This window comes from Puma concolor, chromosome A3, assembly GCF_028749965.1.
Source record: "Puma concolor isolate L17-30 chromosome A3, mPumCon1.1.hap2, whole genome shotgun sequence".
NCBI classification, from domain to species: Eukaryota; Metazoa; Chordata; class Mammalia; order Carnivora; family Felidae; genus Puma; species Puma concolor.
Window position 1 is genome coordinate 41,320,912 of NC_141669.1, and position 21,735 is coordinate 41,342,646.

A 21,735-nucleotide genomic window follows, 5' to 3' on the forward strand; every position below is an offset into this window, starting at 1 on the left:
CGTGTTACAGTTGTGAGGTTGGCTCAGTTTCCTACAGCTTTCTGATCTGGAATTACAGCTGCTGTGGTGCCGGATGTCAGCCTCTGACTTCTGCGGCTGCAGCCATTCCCGTGGCTTAGTAAGCACCTGTTCCTGCTTGGAATGCCAAGAGTCATCTCGGTTCCTGCTCTGAGCTCTAAGTACAAGAATTGTTCGCTGCTACTCTGCGACTTCAGTCTGTTCTTTTGATAGCTATGGGGATGAAGGCAGAGGTAAAAGGGGAAGGTGGGATTACTGGGCCTGATTCAGTTCTTCCAAATTTCTGGAAGGGGGTGGTGTGTCTTTATCCAGAGGACCACATGCTAGCTGGGTGGTTCCTGGTTTCGTGACTCATATTATGGCTGAGGACATAAACAGACCCTTGTTGGCACGGCTGACACAAGATGGTTTGCCACAGGTGACTGCTCCATCTCGGTACTGGCCCAACAACCTCTGCTTTTGAGGTGGCAGGGGCTCTGGTGCACCTGGGTGGGACTTGGATGCTTTCTACACAGGTTCATCCTAAAGTGGAAGGGGAAATTCTGTCCTTGGGCAGGACCAATCTCCACTTCTGTGAAGCACAGCAAGCTCTTCTAAGGATGGTGGGATAGGCCCGTAGAGTGGGGGAGCTGGCACCATGGTGTCACGAGCTTGTTGTCCAGCTCACTTGCTCATCTGCCTCCCATATATTGGGATCTGAGCCTTAATCTGGTCTAGAAATGGAAGCACCTGGGGCCGTGTGACTGAAATGTACACTGGGCCTTTTATGTCAGAGTGAAGAGGAAGGAAGCCCATCCGGGTAAGGAATTGGTGAGTTCTGACTCTGCCCAGGCACCCCCCTCCCTCCCCCCAAGTTACTGATGGGAAGCTGCCTGACTCTCACATGGAGGAGGGGGAGCAGGTTTAAGAGGTGAGTGCTGAACCCACTGCTTTCGCATCAGAGCTTGAATTACCAACTCAATGAAGCACTCAGACACTTTATTTTAGGTTAGAAGAGAAAAGCCACACTAACCATCCTTAAGTCAGACCAGAAGTATAGCTGTTTTGCTTGCATATGTTACACGGACCTTTGTCCCCATCAGGAAAGACTTTTGGCCTGGTTCTTTTTTAGCAGGAGGTGGCAACTTCTCACTCATTTAGTTGGCAGAGCAAAGCTGACCCCTTGGCAATCCAGTAATCTTTGGACCGCTTGGAGGGTAAGAGCACAGTTACCACAAAGTTGGTGGAATGACCTAGTAAAGGATACAAGGACAAAGGCTTGTTACTTAAAGAATAACCCCTTGATGCAAAGAGCAGTGTACTGAGAGTCAAGACACCTGGGTTTCAGACCTGACTCAGCCTCTGTAGATAACGGGTAAATAGTCCTCTATATATTTCAGTTTTACGCTCTATAGAATGAAGATGTTAGAACAAATGATCCTTTAGGACCTGTCTAACTTTGACTTTGTATAACCTTGTAAAGTATGTTTCAAATTCTCCGCAGTCTGACTGATGGAACATTGGAATAGATTCAGCCCTGAGCTTTTAGTGGGACTCAGGATGCAGTTGGTAGGTTGGGCATCCATTCATTTGTCCATCTGTCTGTCCATCCGTCCATCCATCCATCCATCCATCCTCTGTTCTACCCTGCAGTTAGGCACCAGTACTCCTGAAATGACCAAGTGCAATAGCAGATATTTTGTCCTCAGCTCTGGGACATCTGAAATAAGAGGTCACTTTTGCACTTTTTTTACTGTGGGCCTGTATGAGGGGCCAGGATGAGTGTGAGAAGAGGGTTCTGCCCTCAAGATGACACTGCATTCACAGCAAACACAGTCTGTGTAGAAGTTGGGGAAAGGTGGTGGTGTCCCCAGCAGAGAAAGCCTATATCTCCCCTTTCCTTACCTTTGTATGCCATGCCCTGCCACAGTGCCCTGGCAGGGACTTGAATGACATTTTCTAGTATAAATGGTATATAAATGGTATACACACACACACACACACACACACACACACACTGTATGTGTATTGCATTAGTTTGATTCAGGATTCAAGTAAGATCCGTGTCTTGCAATAGTGATGTGTCTCTTAAATCTCCTTCAGTTGGTAGGTTACCTCTCTGTTCCTTTTGCCACCCCCTTGTAATTGTTGAAATAACAAGGCTGTTTGTCCTATAAAGTTTCCCAGAGTCTGGACTTTGCTGACAGCATCCCTGTGGTGATTTTAAATATGTTCCTCTGGGGCGCCTGGGTGGCTCAGTCGGTTAAGCGTCCGACTTCAGCTCAGGTCATGATCTCGCGGTCCGTGAGTTCGAGCCCCGCGTCGGGCTCTGGGCTGATGGCTCAGAGCCTGGAGCCTGCTTCCGATTCTATGTCTCCCTCTCTCTCTGCCCCTCCCCCGTTCATGCTCTGTCTCTCTCTGTCTCAAAAATAAACGTTAAAAAAATATTTAAAAAATAAATATGTTCCTCTATTCATGTAAAGGGGGTGGTTAGATCTAGAGACATGATCATATTCAGGTTTGAGTTTTTTGGGCAAGAATACTTGAAGAGGTGGTGTGTACTTACATCAGGAAGTACCTTATGTCTGATTGTCTTTCTTGGCATGTTAGCAGATGTTGATAATTATTACGTAGAGCTATTATTTCATTAGGGTTAGTAATAATTTTAAAGTTTGGTGATGAGGGGTGCCGGGGTGGCTTAGTTGGTCAAACATCTGACTGTTGGTTTCAGCTCAGGTCATGACCCCAGTGTTGTGGGATTGAGCCCCATGTTGGGCTCTGTGCTGAGCATGGAGCCTGCTTAAGATTCTCTCTCTTTCTCCCCCTCTGTCCCCGTGCCCCTCTGCCCAAGTCTCGTGTGTGCACATGTTCTCTGTCTCTCTCAAATATAAAGAAAGAAAGAAAAAAAAAAAGAAAGAAGGAAAGAAAGAAAAAGAAAAAGAAAGTTTAGTGATGATTAAGTGTAAAGAATCCACCTGTGATTTACTTTTCTCTGTAGTATGAGATAGGGTCTAAGTTTGGTTGTCAGCACCATTTGTGGAATAATTTGTCTCTCACCAATTTTAAATGATGCTGCTACTCTCAACAATAGCTAAATTATGGAAAGAGCCTAAATGTCCATCAACTGACGAATGGATAAAGAAATTGTGGTTTATATACACAATGGAGTACTACATGGCAATGAGAAAGAATGAAATATGGCCTTTTGTAGCAACGTGGATAGAACTGGAGAGTGTGAGGCTAAGTGAAAAAAGCCATACAGAGAAAGACAGATACCATATGTTTTCACTCTTATGTGGATCCTGAGAAACTTACCAGAAGACCATGGGGGAGGGGAAGGAAAAAAAAAAAAAAGAGGTTAGAGAGGGAGGGAGCCAAAACATAAGAGACTCCTAAAAACTGAGAACAAACTGAGGGTTTATGGGGGATGGGAGGGAGGGGTGGGTGGGTGATGGGTATTGAGGAGGGCACCTTTTGGGATGAGCACTGGGTGTTGTATGGAAACCAATTTGACAATAAATTTCATAATAAAAAAAAATGATGCTGCTATTATATGCTGAGTTCCCACATATACACAGTGTGTTTCTGGGCTCTCTCTCCAGTGCATTTGAGCTATCTGTTGAGTCTTGTGTCAGTACAACATAATTTTAATTACTACCTTTTCTTGGTTCCTCTTGCCAAAAGGATAATTTCTGTTGGAATTTTAGCTAGCAATAAGACAAATGACTTTTAAAAAATGGGAAAAAGAACAGACAGTTCATCAAAGAAGATATAAATAAGTACCAGAAAAGATGGCTAATGTCATTAGTCATTAGAGAACTGCAAAGTAAAAACACAAGAAGATACCACATATTCTATCATCTAGATAGCTAGCCGGCTGTCATCTAAAATCAAAAAGGACTGATCATCCTAAGTGGTAGGAAGTGGAGGAACTGGAGCCCTTATGCACTGCAGGTAGGAATGTTAAAAGGTATGGCCTCTTTTAAAACAGTTTGGCTGTTTCTTAAAAAGTTAAACATGTACTTACCACATGTTTAGTCTTTCCACTCCTAGATATTTATCCGAGATAAATAAAAACTTATGTCCACATAAAAACTTGTTCATGCCATTAATTTTAAAAATACCTTTTAAAATGTTTTTAGATTTGTCATGGGAGTGGGAGATCGAGACATGATAAGTGTCTATTGTAGTTCTATTCTGTACGTTACTCTTTGAGAATATACTTTAATTGAAGATTTTATTAGAAAAATATTTATCAGTATCTGTATTCTCCATTCAAATGAGAAAATTTAATTCTTTCTACCCTGTCCCCTCTCCTATATTTCTCTCATCTGGAAATTTAGTTTCAAGTTATTATTGAAATCATTTTTATGGTCAAAGTATTACAGATTTAAGTGTGTGTGTGTGTTTTAGAGGGCCAGTGGTGATTAATTTAGAGCCATTGTATGTCCAAAGAGATCTTTATTACACCTTTCCTTTAATAATTTGGTTGCTTTTGCAGTTCTGGTGCAAAGTTATTTTCCCACAGCCTTTGCAGGTGTTTGTCTATTATCTTTTTATGTGCACTGTGTGGATAAAGAGAGAGATGTCTGATGTCAATCTGAGTCTCATTCTTGGGAATTTTAGTCCCAGTGTATTAATATATTTTAAATCTTTGCTTTGAGGATTTTCTTTATCACTGATAGTGTTAAGAATCACTTTGATATATCTTTGCAAATTTAATTATTTGTTGTATGCTTTAAAAAAAATCATACCTGCCACTTTGTGAGATCTTGTGATCTGAGGACTCAAGTGTTTGTTCAGTTCTGGGAATTATCAGCCATTATTTTTTCAAATATTATCCCTCTTCCATTCTCTTTCTCCTTCCAGATTGCCTACTAGATAAATATTGGAAAATTTGGCTCCTTTCACAATGTCACTTTATTTTTTTATTTTTTATTTTATTTTTAATTTTTTTCACAGTGTCATTTTTTTAAAAAACTGACTCCTCAGCTCATTCTCTGCTCACTCTTTAGCTGTGTGCATTCAGCTTACCTGTTGATATGGCTTTCTTTCTACCTGGTTCCTTTTGTCAGGACTGCATCTTAGTTTCAGACCCACTCAGATTTCCCTTTTGCAACACGGCATTCTGTCTTGGGTTTATTTTTATTTAATGCTATTTTATTTAATGCCATTTTTTAAAATGTTTATTTATTTTTGAGAGAGAGAGAGAGAGAGAGGGAGAGAGAGAGAGAATGAGTGGGGAAGGGGCAGAGAGAGAGGGAGACAGAATCCTAAGCAGGCCCCAGGCTCTGAGCTGTCAGCATAGAGCCTAATGTAGGACTTGGACTCATGAACTGCGAGATCATGACCTGAGCCAGAGTCGGACGTTTAACCAGGCGCCCTGGGTTTATTTTTAAATCTGTTTTCTATGATGAGTCTCAGTGACTTTGGTGAGAGACTCCTGTCTACTTAGTCCATCATTTTGAAATTAGAAGTCACTGTTCAATAAGCTCTATTGTCTACTTATTAGGTTAATAGAAAGAAAGCATTTGTTTTATAATGTCAGCCCATACTTAGTGGTAAAAGAAGGAAAACATAAAATCCATAAATTAGTATATTATAAGTGGCCTCATTTTAAGTCTTGCTAATTGGCTTAAGATCTCCCCTCGCACATTATGGCTTTGTGTTTGGACTTTGTAAGTTTGCATTTTGTCATCATTTTTTTTTTTTTTTTTTTTTTTTTTTACCAATCTTAGCACATCCTTACCTGTGGTTGAGAGTGTTCCTGCCCGGGCCCCCGTTTTATAAAGTGGGGAATGGTAAAGTGTTGGGCTTGGCACGTAATTTTGTTGAGGTTCAAAATGCACCACAGGCAGCATTGGATTCATCTGTCCTGGCAGTGCATCTTCTATCACCATCTCTGTATTGTCCCATCGAGAAGCATCCATAAACATTCCATGAACAAGAACACCATCTTCGGGAGAGGGCAACTGGAAGACAACCAGAAGTTTAAAGGTGAGAAGACGAGAAGGGGATTAGCTGTTGTGGGCCATTTCCCGAGTCCCACATCCTCACCAGTTAATTCTAAGAACCACTCTAGAGATTGCTGTTATTACATTTTATTTTTATTTTTTATTTAAAAAAATTTCTTTAATATTTGTTCATTTTTGAGAGACAGAGCATGAGTGGGGGAGGGGCAGAGAGAGAGGGAGACAAGGAACCCGAAGCAGGCTCCAGGCTCCGAGCTGTCAGCACAGAGCCCAACGTAGGGCGCAAACTCACGAACCATGAGATCATGACCTGAGCTGAAGTCGGACGCTTAACCAACTGAGCCATCCAGGCGTCCCGCTGTTATTACATTTTAGAGAGGAGAAAACCAAGACTCAGAAAGGTAAAATAACTTGCTTCTGTTTGACACCAAATCTCAAACTTTCCACATTCTACCAGGATCTTTAATAGGGGATACCACTTATGGGCTTCAGACTGTCTGATACGGTGTTATGACTTGCTCCTTTGCATGGGAAGCAGATAGGATAGGAGGGCTGTGATTATCATGTTCTTTTTAGCAAGGTCTTTCAAGGACCTGGGTGCCTCCTAAAGATAGATTATATATCCGTCTTGATACCTGCAGAGTATGGACTGTTGCAGACTATGGAAAGTTCCCTTTTTGTTTTTAGAAATTATGCTAGATTCTTGTTTCTATTAAAGGGGGAGAGAGAGAGACAGAGAAAAACCTTGCCCTTGGTGTCCTGTGATTGGAGGCCACCACTGGTATACAAGTTCTGCCAATTGTGGGCTTCTGTGTCATCCTTCCTCAAACAGTGAATTTGGCCACTTGTGGAGCTGATTATCTTTTGGAGAATTGGAGCCGCTCACCTGCAGGCAGATGGCCAGGCGGTATGGACACAGGCAGTATATTTTTATAGTGAATAAAAGGACAGTAAGCTCTTTTTGGCTGGTCTTTACTTTCTGGTGTCCCGAACTTTGTCTCTCGGCTACGAAGGGTGGGGCAGGCCTTCCTGTTTTGGGGGCTGCTATGCACACTTGTGCAGGTCTGCCTTAGTGGAGGCTGGAAACCATCCTGCTACCCCCTTGCCAAGGCATGTGTGGGAGCCATCTGGGCATCCACCCAGAGGGAGTGTCTTTTCCTAAGCTGTGCAAAGGTGGCAAATGGGCTAACAGTGGCCCTGCTTGTGTGTAAAAGAACTAAAGCTGTCTAAGCACAGTCTCTCGCAGACATTTGCTGGGAGTACCAGGAGTTGGGCCAACTGTACAATCTGATGTCTCCATAGAAGGCAGACATTCTAAGTCATCGTCAGGGCTCAGTGCACAAGACCCAAGTGGACATGTGGTATGGATTGGGGCAAGGTGGAGGGACAGAGGCCCTGGTGGTCAGTGTAAACTTCTGTCTGTCAGAGTTAGCCTTTTGTGGCAGATAAAAATGCGCCAGGTACGGAGCAGGGCTAGCATCCTGAAAGGCTTTGGGGAGGGCTTTTATGTGGGGGGTGTTCTGCCTTCCTATAACCTCAATTATTCCAGATAAGGATCTGGGATACCCTCCCGGATAAGAAGGGTCTCAAAATAATGAGGAGTGCAACTCTAAATTTATTTTCTCTTTACTTTAAAAATTTTGTGGGGTGCCTGGGTGGCCCAGTCAGTTAAGTGACTGACTCTTGATTTTGGCTCAGGTCATGATCTCATGGTGAGATAGAGCCCTACATTGGGCTCTGTGATGACAGCACGGAGCCTGGTTGGGATTCTCTCTCTGCCCCTCCCCTGCTTGTTCTCTCTCTCTCTCAAAATAAATAAACTTAAAAAAAAAAGTATTTTTTAAAAAATATTAAAAAATTTTTTTTCAATGTTTATTTATTTTTGAGAGAGAGAGAGAAAGAGACTGAGTGCAAGCAGGGGAGGGACAGAGAGAGGGAGACACAGAATCCGAAGCAGGCTCCAGGCTCCGAGCTGTCAGCACAGAGCCCAACGTAGGGCTTGAACTCACAAACTGTGAGATCATGACCTGAGCCGAAGTCAGCCCCTTAGCCAACTGAACCACCCAGATGTTCCCCCCAAAGTATTTTGATGCTAAAACAAATTTCCTTAAAAATGTAAACTTTTTTTAATTGTTATTTTAAGGTACAGGCAAATAAGAGGCATGGGATATTATAGTATTTCATAAAGTAAGCCATGAATATGGGATCAATTTGGTCTTTGTAAGTTTTTGCTAGTGAGAGCAAAGAGTTGGTCAATCAGATCTGAGTGGAGTGGATACTGATAGAAATATGCAGGAGCAATTTCTACTAACTAATGCCAGGATATTTTAAGGAAAGTTTAGTAAAGCCATTCACCACAACTACACTGATTGGGGAGTGAACACTATCCTGGGAAAAATGATCTGGAGCAGATCTTTGATTTTGTGGCACATATAGATAGTTATGTTTCTAAGGCCCCCTGGTGTGGATGGGCGCTTTGAGGCAGGGCTGCATTCCCCCATTGCATCTCAGCACATCGGAGTTGGGTGGCTCTGATGGGCGGCAGGGGTTCTCATCTCTGGTGGTGCACTGGAGTCACCCGGGGGAGCTTTGGAAAATAATGATGCCTAATGATATTGGGGTGATTCTGATGTAAGTGGGATGTAGTCTGGGCATTGGGATTTTTTTTTTTTTTTTTTTAATTTTAGAGAGGAGGGGGGAGGGAGAGAGGGAGAGAGAGTGAGAGTATCCCAAGCAGTCTTCATGCCCAGCTTGGGAACTCAGTGCGGAGCTCAATGCAGAGCTCAATTCCATGACCCTGGGATCATGATCTGAGCCCAAATCAAGAGTCAGATGCTCAACTGACTGAGCCACCCAGGCGCCCCATTGGGTATTCGGATTTTTAAAAAGCTCCACGGGTGATTAACTTGCAGTTAAGGTTGAGAATCACTGATATTCTAGAGCAGTGGTTCTCAAAATTTAGTGGGCTAAGAGCCCCATGTAGGACTTGTTACAGTACAGATTTCTGGGTCTCAGCCCAGAGTTTCTGATTCAGTAGATCTGGAATGGGTCCTTGGAATTTGCATTTCTAGTAAGTTCCCAGGTGATGCCAATGCTCCTGGTATTGGAACCACCTTTTGAGAACTTCTGCTCTAGAAGGAGGAAACTATGTAAGCAAAGAGTTTAAACTGCTTCCTTAGTGCATTCCTATTAGTTACGCCATGTATTTATGGTTATATAATGTATGGAGTTAGTATATCAATTCCACTAGGAGGCAATTGAGTGAACGGCAAATACATTCAGTCTATAATAATAGTTATTTATTGTGGGAGCACTATGTGCCAGTTCATTTACACTGCATTACAGCTCTGAGGTTGGTGGCATTGGCCCCATTTTACAGATGAGAACACTGAGATGCAGACATGTTAGTCATCATTCTAGCATACACAGCTGCAAAGGGGAAAGTCAGAATTTAAACTCAGCCCTGCCTGATTCTGAAACCTTGTTTTTAACATCTTGCTAAAGCCCTTATTTAACCTCATTCTCCATAAGAAAGAGAGAGCTGCTGTAGGTATCTAAAGAAATAAACAGTGTTGCTTTAAAAAATATCTCTACAAATCGGACTAATTTAGGCACTTCCAATCGAGTCACTGCAGACCTGGGGAGCTTGTCTCAGGGGTATGAGTCTCGTCCTGCCTCTCCTGCCTCTCGCGCTGCTGCAGGTGGGAAGCAGTAGGGGAGTGGGGCGGGGGAGGTTGGCTGAGATATCAAATGTGAGTGGGACAGAGCTGCTCTGCTGTAACTAGTCAGGGAGCGGTACCTCCAAGTCCATGGGCAGTTCTTGTCCAAACTGCACTGTCTTGGCAGCTTCTATAACTGCAGCTTGATCCCGATAGATAGGAATCATGTTGTACTTGAAACTCAGCTCGTCTATAGGCAAATTGTGTTTCCGAGCATGATTTTGAAGAGTTCCTATAAAAATGAAAACCAGAAAGCTGGGTCCTCCAAACGACATTGCCGCTTCTCAAACATGGCCTCTGTTTGCCTCAACCAGGCTGCTCTAGCATTTGAGAGCTTCCTCCCCCTCAAGAGCTTCCTCCCCCTCGAGAAGTCCCAGCCATTAACACCTTATTCTGAATTAGCTCATTAGACAGGAAGCCTGTGGTGATGCTGGGAGGGGTGGAGCCATGGCACAGCTGGGAAGAGAGGGAAGAAGGTCATGGCTCTAGTGCACTGCTCTGCCAGTGAGTGAGAGACAAGCCAGTGCCGGAGATTGGAGGGATTCAGAAGACAGATTAGGCCTGGGTCCTCTAGCTGGAGTCGAGGGCCGATGGAAGGTTGACAGGAATGTTCTTTTTTTTTTTTTAATATGAAATTTATTGTCAAATTGGTTTCCATACAACACCCAGTGGTCATCCCAACAGGTGACCTCCTCAATGCCCATCACCCACCCCTCATCAACCCTCAGTTTATTCTCAGTTTTTAAGAGTCTCTTATGGTTTGGCTCCCTCCCTCTCTTTTTTTTTTTTCCTTCCCCTCCCCCATGGTCTTCTGTTAAGTTTCTCAGGATCCACATATGAGTGAAGGAATGTTCTTTAGAAAGAAGGAAGCTGCTCTGAGGTGGGGCTGGGGCAGGTGGAGAGCAGGTGGTGCCGTCCAGCATGGGTCACGTGGGGAACTGGGGCGTGCTGTGGGCATTCATGTCGTATCGAGTGCTCGAACTTGCACAGCCCAAGAGGAGCAGGGGTTAGGTTGTTGGGGGGCATCTGCTATTCCTGCCATCCTTTTCCCCAGCAAGTGAGAAGGAGCAGGACCTTATTGAACTGCCCTATAATCAGTTATCCATAGTTAGGTCATTAGCAGCCCTGCCTTTCCCCCAGTTCCTAGAAACCCAGCATGATCTTTCGTGGGATTTTTCTTGGGAAAGCACTGGTTGTTACCTGTTAGAAATCCTTGAGGAAAGAAGAAACCGGAGATCCAGAAGGACTTAGGCTGCCCTCTTTTGAGCCACAACTAAAGGAGAAACATTACACCATTATGTATTGTTTTTCTGAAGTGGAGCTTGTCATTTAAGTCAAAATCATATTTTGGAGGGCCTCTCAGGAGACAGAATCTTAACCAGCCTGAGTTAGTCATCAGCCCCATTCTCCCTACCTGTCTGTCCCCCTCCTCACCCAATAGCCTGACCGTAAATCCAGAACCTGGTTATTATAGGGGGTGTGGAAGAGAGGAGACTGCAGCAAGGTCACACCTAGAAGTTTGGACCCATGTCAGATTGGTTCTGTGCCTCACAGTGGGATCCCATGAATGAGATCTGAAACTCCAAGGTTGGCCTGGAATTAAAGTGGGATACAGGGATAAAGGCCAAGGGCAAAGTACCTTATAATGAACATGACTTTCAAATTGATGCCATTCTGGAAGTTTCTATTTCTTTGGGCTCAGATGATCCCTCAACAGTTGTTAATATTTCAGTTAGCTAGGGCTTCCTCAGGACCTTAAGGCCTACTGTGTTCATCAAACCCAAAGAACTGAATTTTCTTACATCCACAAATGCAGTCCTCAGGATCAGGTCTTTGACCCACGATCCTAGTGGCTTCAGGGATGGGTAGGCTGTGGTGGACCATAGAGAGGGAACTTGGTTGTTGAGGAAACTGTTGTACACCTTCTCCATTTCCTCAGACATCACCACAAGGCCAGCAATAGCTTTGTTGAGTGTCTCCAGAGAAGTCTGAAAGAACAATAATGAGTAGGTGCCTTTCACAGATGTAATTACCAAGTGAGAGTGCCACTCATTTGTGTCAGCAGTACTGCCTTGGGCTGAAGGGCCCCCTTGCTCCATCCTCTCTGCACACTGTCTGTTGGGCCAGACTCTTCAATCTTTCGCCCATTTTTACAACACATGACCATAGGGGTGTAAGACTTGGGGGTAGGGGACGGTTCAGACTGTTAATGGCAGAATCCAATGAAGTAGAAAGAGGGAAGGAAGAGAAATATCCCTTGAAGCCTAGAGAAGTGGCTTCAAGAAATACCAACGAGCAGCTCTCCTCCAGGCTGAAGGAAAAATGGGCCTGATAGTTATTTGGGAACCATGGGGTTGGTAGTGGGAACTGCTTCTTACCACTGGCGATTTCTGCCCAGGGGCTTCCCATGGCCTCTGAAGTTACAGCAGAGAGGGGAGATTCTTAGGGGAGACCAATCTTTCAGCTGGTACCAGAGTCCCCTTGTTCTAGAAACACTTCCTTAAGACATGACCCTTACCCTCCCCTCCCCACAACAAAAGACAGAGGCAGGCAGTAGTTCCGGGAGATGCTGGGCTGGCAGCAGCCCTGGGAAGTACAGGGTAGTATTTGTTACTTGGCTAAAGACGAAGGTGGGGCATATAGATTGGTATGGCCTGCACGGTTCTGGTTTTGTGTAAACCACTGCAGTATACTGGGAAAATACTATAGAAGGATGTTAGAGGCCAAATTTATGTTGATTCAAAACCAAAATAAGGTCCAGGACCATATGCACATAGTTCTAGAGATAGGCGGTATGTGGATAAACAAGGTTAGTCAGCCTTCCATTCCTTCATGGAGTTATTCCCCACCTCCCCGTCTCTGTTCATGAGAGGCAATGAGTGGTAGGAGGAGTTGTTATTCAATTGCCCTTAGGGTCTGAGGAACCATTTGCAGCCTTGTAGAGCAAGGAGGCCCTCAGCCAGGGCCGAAACAGCACTCCACCTTAGAAACCGAAAATGGAAACCGGTGGCAGAAGACTCACAGAGAAGACTTACAGAAGGTTCCAGAGAGGGAGGGATTAGGCTGCTAGGGTCTTCTAGGACTGGGCAGAGGTCAGGACTGGGGGTGGGGGGGGGGGCAGGCCACCACCCCTCCCTCAGATAGAAGTGCTCGGCTGGGATTCCTGATTGCTTTGCAGGCTGCTTCTTCCAGGATTCCTCCTTTTTCTCCTTCCTGTAGGTGGATTCCTTCATTACTGGTACACAGTAATGTTTGACCAGAAGTTGTGACCACAAGGAGACCTCAGAGCCACACTCTTTCACTCGCACATTCAAAGATTCATGAAGATTTAGTATGTGTCAGGGACTAGGGGATCAAAGATGACTAATTTAACTAGTTTTCTTCTCTTTAAGAAGTTCATTGTCCTACGGGGGAGCCATCCCCATGGAGGGGTAATTACAAGGTAATTTGGTGAGGACAGCGATAGACACAGACACCCGAAATGATGGAGCCCTGAGGAGGGTTCCTAAGTTATCTGATGGGGGAGGGACGGGCTGGTGTGTCAGGAAGACTTTTTGGAGGAAGTGACATTAGGATTTGTCTGTCTTCAAGTGGGTGCAAAGTCATGACGTGGAAAAGGCAAGACATGAGCAAGGTTCGTGTCTGTCCTCTGAACAACAGTACTTCTTTAGTTTTAGCTGGGTACATAAGGGATTTAGCAATCCTATATAGAGACTGTATTTCCCAGCCACCCTTGCACCTGGGGTATGGCCACGTGACCACATTTTGGCTAAAGGGGTGCAAGAAAAAATGATGTCACAGTTCTGGGTCACAGTTTTATGAGGAACCTGCTTTCTGTCAGCCCTCTCTTTCTCCTGTCCCCTGTCCCACTGGCTGGAAAAAGAGGACGATAGGAGCAGCCACCTTGGGCCCAGAGGTACAAGCTCCCTGTCGAGGCTGAAAGAGCCAGCCCTCCAGCTGGGATCCCTGGATGAACTCACAAAGCAAGATTAAATACCTGCCCTATAGGGCTTCTTCAGGGCTGTTAGCAGAGAGGGAAGTGAATTTTTATCTTGCTTTGGCCATTGCATTTGGATATCTTCATCCTAGCAGCTTCATCTCTGTCCCGGCTCATTCTGTATAGGAGGTGCTGACCCCTTACCTGGCTACCTGGCCTGCTGACACTGGTATAGAGCTGACTAGATAGCATAGTCCCCAGGTGGGGACTCCGCATATTCAGCTGACCCAGTGCCCCCTAGCCCACAACCTAACTATTGCTAGCCAATGAGCAACACTGGGAGACTGCTTTTCTAATAAGGAGACAATCTTTGGCTTTAATAAAAGATTTGCCCCAGTTGTCCCTCCCGATCTTCTCACTGAGCCTTGACTTTGTGCTAGGTATTTGGTCCTTGCTTGGCAGCAAAACTTTTCTGGTTAATGCTCAATATTTGGTCTCTAATGGGTTGTGTGTTTTCCTTATCAAAGTAATGCACAGAGAAACCAGGGAGGCCTTCAGACGGCATTATAAAGGCAAGGTTATCCAGAGTATTCCTGAGCAGAAGGCAAAGGCCCAAATAGTTGTTCTCAAATTTTAGTTGCAGTGAGTCATCTGGGGGAGTTTACTTAAAATTCATAACCCCAGGAACTTCTCAAGGAATTCAAACTCAGGAGGTCTGGAGTGGGATCGGGGGATCTACATTTTGAACACGCAGCACAGCCGATTCTATTTCAGGCATTTTGTGGCCCACACTTGCAGAAACTCTGTTTTCAGAGTCCTCATAAAGACTGTTACTACCTGCAAACTAGACATTAGGAACAAGCACTGAATCTCTCTGAGATCCAGTGAGATCTCTTCAGAGATCCAGAGAGATTCAGTGCTTAGGTCCTTGATCAAAGGTCTAGAGTCAGTGCTAATCCTAAGGGCATGAGTTAGGATCATGAGACTGGGGATCTATAGTGTCACATACTGATGAAGGCATTATTAGAGAAAGGGAACAGACTCATTAGAGGAGGGTACGTGCGTTCAATTTTAGACAAGTTGTGTTTGAAAAGTTATTAGCATATTCAAACAGAAATGTTGAACGGGAACGGAAAACTCTTATTATGATAATTTCTCTACAAAGCTTTGGTACCCAACAGCAATGCTGGCAGGAGCACTCATACATGTATTAACTTCAATAGCTGATTAAAGCGGTCCACTTCTTGTCCGAGAACGGTAGTCAAAGAGTTAAGGCGTCCTTGGGAATCCTTGGCGAAAAGGCTCTCAGATGCACTCTCCATTTCTAGTGTTTCTGAAACACACACATGCTGATTCCTCAGATCCATTATCATTGATTTCTGTCCTTGTAACATTGCTATTGTAACACACTTATCTTAACTTTTAAAAAGCCAACTTCTGGGGTGCCTGGGTGGACAAGCGGCTGCCTGGTGGGCGAGGGCCATCTCTGAGACCAGAGGTGCAGGGACCCTGAGTTTTCTTTGCCATGCAGGTATGTAAGCCCCCCTCTTCTCTGCACACCGCATTGCATCTCAGAGAGATGGGGGTTGGAGGGGGAGAACGAAGGATGAGGCAGACTAGCATTTATCTTGTTACTGAGCATTACTCAAAGGGACTGACTCAGTTATTAGGCCCGTGGTTCAAGCTGGATTAAAAATTTTGCTCTTCCTTTTCCCTATAATCTAGCAAATGGAGGCTCATATAAGCTATAAAAAATGAAGGACCAGCATTTCCCCTGCATATCTGAGTAGTGTTAGTGAGTGGCTCTGAAGTATATGTACCAAATTCCTTCTGAATTTGCACTTCCACTGCTATAGAAAAATCACAGCACTGTGGGTTGGTCCAGTCTTGGGTCATCCCATGTCCCAGTCTCCTATTCCAAACCCTCAGTTCTCTTATTGAACCAGTCATATCCCTGTCCTCTCAGCCTCAGCAGATGCATTGCTTACTTCAGTGAAAGTGTAAGTTTTATTAATCTTGGAGAGAAAAATCTCCTAGGTGTCAGGGCACCCTATGAACCAAGTACACCGTCTTCCAGCCATCTGTCTCTGCATCCGTTTTCCAGCCGGTCCTCTATCTTACATTTGTTAAAAATTGCTTCCTAATATAACTGACTCAGTTTTCCTCAACATTAACAGAACTCTCTACTCAGGAGGTATTCTTTTGAGGGCCTGTTTTGGGAGGAGATAACTGGCTTCTGAGGTTGCACTGGCTTTTTTCTTTGGGGGGGGAGGTCTTCAGAGAATTTGCAAGAATCAGTCTCTGGAACTGTGATGTTATAAAAATATATATTTTTGTCTTTGCCCCTGGTTCTTCCTGGCTGGAGTCTCCAAACCCTTGTAATTTCCTAAGTAATAAGAGTAATAGGAACATCATTTTTTATAATATTTATTTGGCTTTGACCCCAGCTCCTGGAAGAGCTCCTGAGTGTTAAGAATGAAAGCAGCATCTTTCATTATTCATGACATAAACCTGACTCTATGTTAATGAGGTGACTTTGGAAAACCCTGAAGGGTGGGGGCTCCTTGTCAGGGGAACCAACCATGTGATTAGAAGGTTGGAACTTTCAGCTTTTCCCTCTGACTTCTTGGGAGGGGAGAGGGGCTGGAGGTTGAGTTCATCACTAACAGCTAATGATGTAATCAATCATGCCTAGTAATGAAGCCTCCATAAAAACCCTAACTGAAGGGGTTTAGAGAGCTTTTGTATGCCAGGAGGGTGGCATACCCTGAATCCATGGGGACAGAAGCTCCTGCACTTGGGACTCTTCTAGACCTAACCCTAATGTACCTCTTCATGTGGTTGTTTATCTGTACCCTTTATTATATCCTTTATAACAAGCTGGTAAATGTGTTTCCCTGAGCCTTTCTAGCAAATTGTAAACCTAAGAAGGGGTTTATGTGAACACCTGATTTATAGTCAGTTGATCAGAAGTATAGGTCACAACTTGGGACTTGAGACTGGCAACTGAAGCGGAGGGTGGTCTTGTGGGATTAAGCCCTTAACCTGTGGGGTCTGTGCTAACTCTGGTTAGTTAGTGTCATAACTGGATTGTCGGATACCCTGTTGGTGTCCAGAGAGTTGGACTGTTGCTTATGTAAGGGAAGAGCCCACACACTTGGTGTCAAAAGTGTTGTGAGTAGGAAGAAACACAGTTTACTTTTATAGTAGACTTAAGAAGTGTAAATCTACAGTCACTGTAAGAAAAGTGTGAGAGCACATCTCTGTGATCTTTCGGGAAGATAACTTTACTCACCAGAAAACAAGATGATATTAATTTAGCCATTTCTCTTGAATGGAGAAAAAAATGAGAGATTCTAGAGCAAGGCTGTCGAATGGAACATTTTACAATTTGGAAATATTTTTTATCTGCGTTGTCCAATATAGTAGCACTCAAAATGTGGCTAGTGCAACAGAGGAAATTAATTTTAAATTTTACTTATTTAAGTAGCCACACGTGGCTAGTGGCTACTGTCTTGGGAAGCACAGGTCTAGAGACATGAGGAAGTTCAGGAAGGAGTCTAGGTAAAGTTACACAGGGCTAGAAACCAACTTGCTCCTCATGCTTCTGGAAGTTGAGTTGTTGAGGTGCTCAAAGTTTCCACTCTATAAATGGAGAGCTCCATGTCAGAAGCGCTCTCTACATAAAGAAAAGTCTTTGTAATAAAGCAGGTTTGGACACCTGCTCATCACTCAGCTTTCTGAGTTTATTCCTAAAAGTCCTATGATATACAGAAGCCAGGGAGTATTTGTTACCTGGAACTCTGATCTGGACTGAAGCAACAAGTTCTCGGACAATTTCATCATTGCTTTTTCCCTCTCCACCAGAAGATGACCTTGGCTGAACCTCAAGTATGGTGTTGATTAAAGTGTTGGTCTCTTTGTACTGTAATGGAGGAAAGAGAGCAGTGAAGACTGGAATTCTCAAAAAATAATGTGCAGCACAGTTTACTTAACATAAATATAATGGCAACTGTCAAAAAAAGGAAAATTTTATGTTGAAGATAGAATTGGTAAAATGTACTCATTCGAAATGCACAGTACAGATGACCCTTGAACGATGTGCGGGTCAGGGGCATTGCCCCTCCTGGCCACTTAGTTGAAAATCCACATATAACTTGATTCTTCAAAAACATAACTAATAATAGCCTACTGTTGACTGGAAGCCTTATCAATAACATAAACAGTTAACATATTTTGTATGTTATATGTATTATGTACTGTATTCTTAAAGTAAACTAAAGAGAGGAAAATGTTATTAAGAAAATCACGAGAGAAAATGTTTATAGTACTGTACTGTATTGAAAAAAATCTGTGTATAAATGGACCATGCAGTTTATGTTTAAGGGTCAATTGTACATAGTGGTCAGTGTACATTTAAACATTTTTGGTTGAAAAAGAATCTGAATGTTTTTCATGCCACCTACCTGTATACTTAAAATGGTTAAAATGGTGAATTTTATTTTATATACATTTAACTCCAATAAAAAATGAATAAAATTTTTTAGCTAAAAATGAAGAAGAAATAATGAGGATGCTGTTTTGGAACATACTTTTATTTAAATAACATTTTTTTTCAATTAGGAAAAGTATGGGGTGCCTGGGTGGCTCAGTCAAGTGACCTACTCCTGATTTCAGCTCAGGTCATGATCTCATAGTTCGTGAGATGGGGCCCTGTGTTAGGCTCTGCACTCTCTCTCCTCTCTCTCTGCCCCTCACCCCACATGTGCCCTCTCTCCTCTCAAAATAAATAAACATTAAAAAAGGCATTATGGTTTATTACTGAAGATTTAGAAAATACAGAAAAGTATAAAGAAAAAATATTCATGATCCTCCTGCTTTCCGGAGATATTTATAATTTTAGTTTCCCCCACTTGGATATTTTCTCTGTATATGTGCTTGTAGTTTAAAAAATTGAGCCCATACATGGATATTACTAGAGTGTATTATGCTAAGCAAAATAAGTCAATCAGAGAAGGAGAAATATCATATGATTTCACTCATATGTGAAACTTAAGATACAAACAGATGAATATAAGGGAAGGGAAGGAAAACTAAGATAAAAACAGAGAGGGAAATAAACCATGGGAGACTCTTAAATACAGCGAATAAACTGAAGGTTGCTGGAGGGTATTGGGTGGGGAGATGGGCTAATGGATGATGGGGGTGGGGCGTGCCTGGGTGGCTCAGTAGGTTGAGTGTCCAACTTCGGCTCAGGTCATGGCTCAGGTCATGATCTCCCGGCTCATGGTCATGATCTCCCAGCCCCCCCGCGTCGGGCTCTGTGCTGACACCTCAGAGCCTGAAGCCTGCTTGGGATTCTCCCCCTCTCTCTGACCCTCCCCCACTTGCACTCTGTTTCTTCTTATCTGTCAAAAATGAATAAACATTAAAAAAAAAATTAAAAAAAAGGAGGACACTTGTTTGGATGAGCACTGGGTGTTACATTTATTTAAGTGATGAATCACTAAATTCTACTCCTGAAACCAATACTACACTATGTGTTAACTAACTTGAATCTAAATAAAAAAAGAAGAAAAAAATTGAGCCTATACAATTTATGTAGATTCATTCTTTTTCAATTTCATGAACATTTTTTCATGTCACTGAAAAATCTTCATGAATCATGCTTTAAGTGACTGTGTGACTGGTATGAAATGTGCCATAATAATTAATATCGTTGTTTATCTACTTTTTTTTGACATTTCTAGTTTTTAGATTTTATAAAACGCTGAGTAGAATATCTGTATATGAATTTCACCTACTATATTTGAAATTATTTAAATGATATATTTCCAAAAGAATATATTTTTAAAAATTATTTATTTATTTTTGAGAGAAAGAGAGGCAGAGAGAGAATCGCAAGCAGGTTCCACACTGCCAGAGTGGAGCCCAATGCAGGGCTTGAACTCAAGAACTGGGAGATCATGACCTGAGCTAAAACCAAGAGTTGGAGGCCTAACCAACTGAGCCATCCAGGTGCTCCTTCCAAAAGAATATTTTTAAAGTGAGTATTACTAGATTGGTTTCTAAACATTGTATCAATTTATACTGCCAAGAATAGTGTATCAGAGGACCTATCTATCTTTGCAAGAACTAATATCGTTGCTTAAAAAGTCTTCAAATTTAATAGGCAAAAAGTTTCTCATTGTTTTGCTTTTCTTGGAGGGTTATCAGAGTTGAGCATTTAAAAAATATATTCATTGGTCATCTGTATTACATCTTTATAAATTATTTTTGTATTTTTCACACTTTTGATTTTTAGTGTTTTTATGACTGATTTATCAGACATAATTCTATGATAAAATTAACATTTCCCCCCAATTCCTTTGTGTTAAAATACAGGTAATATAAAAATATCATCTTAGCTATCTTTAAGTATACAGTTCAGTGGTAAATACATTAATAATGTTGTGCAACCATCACCACCATACATCTACATAATTCTTTTCATCTTATAAAATTGAAACCCCTTATCCATTAGACAATAACTCCTCATTCTTCCCTTTCCCTAGCCCCTGGCAACCACCTTTCTACTTTCTGTCTCTGTGATTTTGACTATTCTAAATACTTCGCATAAATAGAATTATACAGTATTTGTCTATATATCACTGGCTTATTTCACTTAGTATCATGTCCTCAAAGTCTATCCATGTTGTAGCATACTGCAGAGTCTCCTTCCTTTTTAAGGCTAAATAATGCTCCACTGTATGTATATACCATTTTTTGCTTATCATCTGTTGATGGATACTTGGGCTGCATCCAAGTTTTAGCTACTGTGAATAATGCTTCTACGAACATGATGTACAAATATTCAGTCCTTTTGGGTATATACCTAGAAGTGGAATTGCTGGATCATATATTAATTCTATTTTTAATTTTTTGAGGAATCACTACACTACTGTTTTCCACAATGGCTCTACCATTTTACATTCCCACCAACAGTACACAATTTTTCCACATCCTTTCCAATACTTGTTTTCTGTTATTTTGATGGCAGCCATACTAATGGGTATGATGTTTTATTTCATTGTAGTTTTGATTCGTGTTTAACTATGATTGGTGATCTCGAGCATCTTCTCATGCGCTTATTGGCTATTTGTGTATCTTCTTTGGAGAAATGTCTACTAAATTCTTTGCCCATTTTTGAATCAGGTTGTTTTTTGTTGTTGCTGTTGAGTTTTAAGGAATTCTTTAAATATTCTAGATATTAACCCCTTATCAGGTATATGATTTGCAAATATTTTCTCCTATTCTGTGGGTTGCCTTTTTGTGCTTTTTTTTTTTTTTGTGATAGTGTCTTTTGACTCATAAAATTTTAAATTTTCATGAAATCCAATTTGTCTGTTCTTTCTTTTGTTACCTGTGCCTTTGGTGTCATATTTAAGACATCATTGCCAAATTTAAGGTCTTGAAGCTTCTGTCCTCTGTTTTCTTCTAAAGTTTTATTGTTTTAGGTCTTACACTTAGGTCTTTTATCCCTTGAGTTAATTTTTATATATGGTATTCGATAAGGGTCCAACTTCATTCTTTTGCATGTGGATATCCTATTTCCCCAGCACCATTTGTTGAAAAGACTGTGCTTTCCCCATTGAATAGTCTTGGCACCCTTGTCAAAAATTATTTGATCACAAATGTGAAGGTTTATTTCTGGACTCTTTATTCTATTCTATTGGTCTCTATGTCTGTCTTTATGCCAGTACTACACTGTTTTGGTTGCTAGAAGTTATACTGACTTCTGCCTTTATCCCATTGTGGTTGGAGAACATACTTTGTATGATATATGCCTTCTAAAACCTATTGATACTCACCTTGTGTTCTAACATATGGTCTTTCCGTGTGGACAGTTAACTTTTCAGGTTTCTTTTTTGTTGTTTTAAAAACGCTTGCTTTGTCATTACTCTTAATTTTCTTATATTTTTGAGACAGTCATATCTATTGGCTTTTTCTAATGTTTGTTTGTAATGTTGCTATGCTCTTTAGTGTATAGAAATTCCTATTCCAAGGTTAGTTAAATGTACAATTTTCCTAGATTTTTCTTCTATTCAGAAACATGGTATCTTTCTCATGT

At 42.2% G+C, this 21,735-nt stretch overlaps 1 protein-coding gene across 1 annotated transcript in view; it reads right to left on the reverse strand.

Moving 5' to 3' along the window:
* Nucleotides 1-979: 979 nt before the first annotated feature.
* Nucleotides 980-21,735, reverse strand: part of DNAH6 (dynein axonemal heavy chain 6) — a 222,804-nt gene continuing 202,048 nt past the window's right edge. Inside the window, exons 71-77 of the mRNA XM_086700734.1 lie at nt 17,421-17,550; nt 14,831-14,958; nt 11,491-11,676; nt 10,889-10,961; nt 9,769-9,920; nt 5,747-5,969; nt 980-1,250 (exon numbers count right to left, since the gene is read on the reverse strand). Coding sequence (XP_086556860.1) covers nt 1,147-1,250; nt 5,747-5,969; nt 9,769-9,920; nt 10,889-10,961; nt 11,491-11,676; nt 14,831-14,958; nt 17,421-17,550 — 996 coding nt within the window. The 3' untranslated portion in view covers nt 980-1,146. The remainder of the gene's footprint in view (nt 1,251-5,746; nt 5,970-9,768; nt 9,921-10,888; nt 10,962-11,490; nt 11,677-14,830; nt 14,959-17,420; nt 17,551-21,735) is intronic.